The sequence below is a fragment of the Alligator sinensis genome, unplaced genomic scaffold (assembly GCF_000455745.1).
Source record: "Alligator sinensis unplaced genomic scaffold, ASM45574v1 scaffold200_1, whole genome shotgun sequence".
In the NCBI taxonomy this organism is placed as follows: domain Eukaryota; kingdom Metazoa; phylum Chordata; order Crocodylia; family Alligatoridae; genus Alligator; species Alligator sinensis.
The window spans coordinates 967,691-973,721 of NW_005842453.1; the positions used below are offsets into that span (position 1 = coordinate 967,691).

Sequence of the window (6,031 nt, forward strand, 5' to 3'; positions counted from 1 at the left end):
CTACTTTTATTCCTAGATGAAGAAGCAGTTCCCATGCTGCTAGCCAGATATCTTGGGAAGGAGGCTTCTCCTGTCATTACTACTTTAAGTGGTGAGGGAGCCATGAGAGGCCATGCCAGGTCCTGGTATATCTGGGAACCTGTATCAAAGTAAAAACTGGCTGTCACAATCAGAGGCACAACAACTAAACGATAAGAACCCTTCATTAAAAATCAGAAAACACATAAAACAATTTTAGCAGCAGTATATTAGATCAGTAAGTACCAATCTGGAGAAAAAGTCTCATTAACCAGAGTATCAAATTTGGTTGGTTTTTTTCCCCCAAATCTGTAAATTGTGGCTGTCATAGAAAGACCACAACCCAAAAATAACTCTCAAGCAAATGAAGCTTGGATATTACTGCTGTTTTAATGGTGAAAGCCAGTGATCAAACATCTTATAAGGCATATTGTTTAGCAGTTAAAACCTGAATTCTACATGTAGTCTTTGTGTGTTTAATACTTCGGTGTGATTTTAGAGATAACTCCTAACACTGGTTTCTTTACATTCTCAGTCAACATTTATGTAAAGTAATCTAGAATATGGCCAGCCCCCATGGAGCTCAACCTGCCCTCCCAGTGTCACCATCAAGTGCCAGGAAGAGCCTGGTGCCACCCCTGGGGCAGCCCCAGAAGCGGTGGATGGCACCTGCCTGTAGCCACTAGGCTGCATCATGCCCCAACCCCCCTGGCACAGCACAGCCGAGCAGCTGCAGGCAGGAGGCATCCACTGCAACCCGGGGCTGCAACAGGAGCCGCACCAGGCTCTCCCCAGTGCTCAGGGCAGGCCACAGCAATGGAAGGGGGGCTGCTGCCACCCCAAAATTCACTTTAGCTCCCCCCCCACCTGCCCTCCCCAGCACTGCCACCAAGTGTGGACCTCCCAGGGGGTGCAGGCTCCCAGATCTGCACACGGGATAACAGGAGGTTGCTGCTGCCACCTGGGGACAGTGGTAGCAGAAGTGTTCCTGGCACTGGGCGCAGGGTTTAAACGATTAAATCTTTTCTGAAATAAAATCTGGTTAATCTGTCACTCCAAGGGGATTAATACTGAGGACTGATTATCCATGAGTTATTAACAGAAGTCAACCATTTTCACCTTTTTGCAAAATGCATTTTGCATGATATTGACAGTAATTTAACATTCATAATGAAGCAATATATAAAAATTCTGAGCGCAAACGTTATGCCTTCTGGCTTACTATCTAAGAACTGTATGATTACACAGATACTTATGTAAATTTGTTTCTACAAAAATTCAGAGCTTGCTACCTAGAAATCAGAAATTATATTATTATAAGTAAAATAATCTAAGATGTGTCAAACACAGCCAGCAGAACCCTTCCTTCAGCCTACGAGGCTCTTTGACAGGCCCATTGGGCCATGGTTGTTGGCAGCAGTGGGAGATAGGGGGCAGGCGGTGGCTTTTCCAACAGCTCTGCTTGCTCTGTCAACTTGGATTTCACTTGGGGCAGGGATGAGTTTGACCCTCCTGATTTAAGATTTCTGCTTTGGATTTAGATGGTCTCATTGCAAAATGGAATGATTAATCGCCCAACTCTGAGCCAAGAAAAGATAAATGTATGCAGTGCTTTGTGAACATCGGTTGGCTTAACAAGCACTAGATGTGCACCGATACATTGGTTCCATATTGGATCGGCACTGATGGAAAATTGACAGTATTGGTAATTGGCTTTTTTTGGCTGATGTGGCCGATAATGTGGTTGATAAATGCCCCATAAATGCACGCGGCCAGGAGCGCAGCCTGGTGGCTTGAAGAGCAGCATCTGCCTGATATGTCTGTTGTGGGGGAAAGGAAGAGGCGTGGGAGGGACAGATCAAGGGCCCCGCATCAAGGGAGTGGGGCTGGGGCAGGCGTTGCACAGCTAGGGCAGGTGGGACGCAGGATTGGAGCTTGTTCAGGAGGCACAGGGAGGGGGCTCCTGCTGCTACAGCACCCTGAGAGGGCACGGGGAGGACATGCGCTCCTGGATCTTCGCAAGGGCGAGCTGCTGCTGCAGGCTGGGCTCATCCCAGCAGGGGGCTGGGCCAAGCTGTGCTCAGGGCGGGAGGTGGCATTCTGGGAAGGGGGCTACAGTGAATTTTGGGGTGGCTGTAGGCCCCCAGGTTCCCTCCCAGTGTCACTGCCGCCTGCCCCAAGCACAGCCCAGCCCAAAAAATCTCTATTGGTGCACCCCTAACAGGCACTATGGAGGGTATGTCTGTACCTTAAATTGACTAATTATGAGCAGTAAATTCCATTGTGATTTAGTATGTGTGAACATTTGGAAGTGACTAGTTGTACTTTGAGAGATAATGAATTAGTCAAAACACCTTCTGTGGAAGTCAACAGGATGCCAGTGGGAATTCAGTGTACCGACTAATAAGAAAGATCAAAGTGATAATTTAATCCAGTGATTAATTAACAAGATTTCACTATACAATGTATCCTCACATCTGTTGGTCTTCACATGAATATATCTTAGTATAATTAGCATCCGCCTGCCTTGCCTTGGCTTGCTGAATACATTCCAAGTGGATGACAGTCCAGCCACAGTTTTGTCTGTCTTCAGTGATCTGGCACTTTGACTGACCCAACACAAAGAGTCAATACTTTCAAAACTGCAGCAGCTAAACTGCCAGATATGAGAGCATGAAGTAACTTTCTAAATCTTAAGCAGTAAAATTTGAAAACATTTAAAAATGAATTTAATCTTTTAAAAATGGGAAACATCTTTAATGAAATTAAGAATAGCAAGACAAAGACTGTTTGAGACAGAACACAAAAACTCACCTAAATTTGGCTTATCTGTCGCTTGACCAGTCTTATTTGCATTATTTGAATTAGAGCAAATTTGGTTTGCACACTTAATACCTGATCACTGGAACTCTTAACACTATTCCATCATCTTTTTTTTAGATTCTACCTCATTAACATCAGTGAAGAGACTGTAACTGCACCTCCCAATTATAAAAGTACCATTAACTCGTTCTAGATTGCAGGCCCACTAGTGATTTGGCTAGCAGAATAGAAAGACAGACTTTTTACACCTATTGCTCAGAGAACTTCCCAACAAGGATTGTAACAGCCTCTTTAAAGCCTTTCCTTCCAAGCATTAATGTACTTTGATCAAAGATATTTCAAATTCTCTGACAGTGTACCTCCTTCAGGACAATTTGTTCCTCTGCACCAGTAAGTACTTCTAACCATGGCTGCCTCCAGAAGCAGTGTCACTACAGGCATAATAAATATCCTTATTTCTTACACTCTAGCTCAAAAAAACAAAACAAACATACAAACAAAAAAACCCAACCCTACATGCCTCCTAGTCTCATAGGCTTATTTTATAGAAGCATATAGAAGTAGGACTGGAAGGGACTTCTGGACGTCATCTAGTCCATGCCCTGCTCAAGACAGATCCACCCTTATCCAAACTATCCCATACGAGTCCTTATCTACCCTATTCCTAAAATGACAAGATTAAGCATAACTACAAAGCTTAACTACAAGCGCCTTAACCTGTCACAAGTAAAGGAGGGGAACAAAGGTCATCAGATTTCTGTTGCTGCAAGGGCTGTTAAAAAGTACTCAAAAGATTCAAAAAGAGGGCCGGGGATTCTAATATTATAAAAGCCTAAGTCTGTCTGTCTGTAACACTTTATTCGCACACTGACTGGAGGACAAACAGCCAATCAGAGTGCAAAGAAGCGTTCTGACAGAAGGCAGCCCGCCATCATGGTGGTGGGGACACAGGGGATGGAGTGAGGGGGTGAGGACAGCGCAGTTGGCCTCCCCCCCCGTCCTCTGCTCCCTAGAGGCGGCAGCAACAGAGTGGACAGAAGGGGGGGGTGAGGCCAGCAAGTAACGTTGGGGGGGGGCTCTGTCCCCACGCTCCCCCTGGCCCCGGTCATTCTTGCTGGGCAATCAGCTAGTAACAGGTATAACAACCATTCAGTCTGACATGAATACAGGGGATGCATCTAAGAAAAGGGCTTTAATTGTTAAAAACAGCAGGGATTTTCTTCACACAGATACTTCAAGTAAAAAACCTAGCATGTTAGCTCAATTTTTAAGTCTATCAACTGACAAACCCAAGGTATGACAACATGGTAACCCTGTTCACAACCCCTCATTCTAAGATACTACTGCTAATGTTGATTATTTCCACCTTAGATAACATAAAGGAAACTTTTGGATGATTAAAGAATTGGCTACATCAAATAAACTCTTTGTTAAACAAATTATAAATCATGTTATAGATATCTTCCTCATTTTTATTAGAACTCCTAACCCTCCAACAGGGCTTTTAGCCACCTAGAAATATTTACCTCTCCCATTCCCCGAGATTCTAGTGCAAGAGCTTGAAACTCATGATTCATCTCATCCACAGATCGAACCTGAAGAAAGAAAATAATGCAAATTAGCAATGCATTATACAGAAAACTACATCTACAATAAAATACATATAACCCCAGGTAATTGTACTGTGTGTTCAAAATAATTTCTGAAATGCACATAATTTACTGCTCAATCTACATCAAATGCCACACCACTGATTTGGTGTGCAAATCTAGTTTTTAAAAAGCTACAATTAGTTCTTTAATGAATCATTCTCACAAAATAACACAAAAAGAAATTTTAGGGACAAATACATCTAGAACTAAGTTTAATATTTTTGATAAACATCAAACAATCTGCAATAAATACAAACTAGTGAAGCTCATTTTGTGCATGCATAAAACTTGGAAAGGAAATGATTTGTTGCACACAATGTTACTGAACACACTAAGCAGACAAAAGTAGGGAGAGCTCATGACAGAATAAGTAGAAGCTAACAGTAAAGTGCTACTGTTGAGCTATAAGTAATAGCCATCAGTGTTCAGATTTCCTCTTTTCCAAATCATATGAAGGAAAGAGTCATTTTGCCATTTAAAAAAAAAAAGTAAGACGTTTCTGTAATGAAAGCTAAGCTTGTTGCTTTAAATGACAAATTTCCAAGGTCTGGGGGCATCACCGGACCCCCCCACAGCTTTTCAGAGATCCAAGAAAGGGGTTCTATGATACCCCAAAGCTTAAATCCATCTAAACCATGCAATTGCTCCAATAACCCACAAAAAACATTGCCTTTTGCATATTTCCTGGACCATCATCACTACAGCACCACTTCAACACTATCAATCTACAGGCTATCATTCTCACCTTTCCTTTTCCACCACACATGCTCACACCCCAACTGTATTTGAGATTCCCCCCACCCCTCAACTCCCTTTAAAAAATAACCTTCAAGAGGAACTTTCAAAAAGTTAAAAGAATGACAACACTAGGAGCTGACAGTTGGGTAGTTTTCAAAGTTACAATATAATGAGGGACAGCAATTACATCACTTAGAAATACTATTGTACCCAACATTTCAAAGAAAGCTGAAGACTCAAACTGCTTTCCTTTGATGGATGCTGAAGACTTTGCTTCATCTGGAAAGTTGGAGACATATATGTTCTGCCAGACATACTACTGCACACAGGTGGAATTTGTATATCCTAATGTTTATATAACAAAATTAATTCAGTTTTCATCAATCTAGAATTTCTGCTAGTCCATAAACAGAGTTATGAAACAACAGGAGCATGTACCCAGAATACCATGTTATACTTAGGGATCTACCTAAATCGCGCTGGAAGTGACTTGTGCAGCAGCCGCTTTAATTGTGCTCTTTTTGCCACAAGTTCTCCCACAACTCCGATTGGTGGTGAGGCCCTGGCAGCCCTGCTGCTCGCTCCTGATTGGCCAGGAGACAAAAACCACTTTGAAATATGCCAGTTTTTGCTTCCTGCCACTGACTGGCCAAGGGGCCCGAGTTTTTGTGGCTGATTGGCTGGAGCCAAAAAAACGTGGCATATTTAAAACTCTGTTTTCTGCCTCCCAACCAATCAGGAGCGAGCAGTGAAGCCGCCAGGGTACCTCAGCCAATTGGGGGGGGGGGGGGGGGGGGGGG

General features: G+C 43.1%; 1 protein-coding gene across 10 annotated transcripts in view; it reads right to left on the reverse strand.

Moving 5' to 3' along the window:
- The window catches only part of PUM2 (pumilio RNA binding family member 2), a 104,915-nt gene that overhangs the window by 70,390 nt on the left and 28,494 nt on the right, over positions 1–6,031 (reverse strand). For all 10 annotated transcript variants that reach the window (XM_025212308.1, XM_025212306.1, XM_025212307.1 and 7 more), the window contains one exon: positions 4,368–4,436. In XM_025212308.1, coding sequence (XP_025068093.1) covers positions 4,368–4,436 — 69 coding nt within the window. The remainder of the gene's footprint in view (positions 1–4,367; positions 4,437–6,031) is intronic.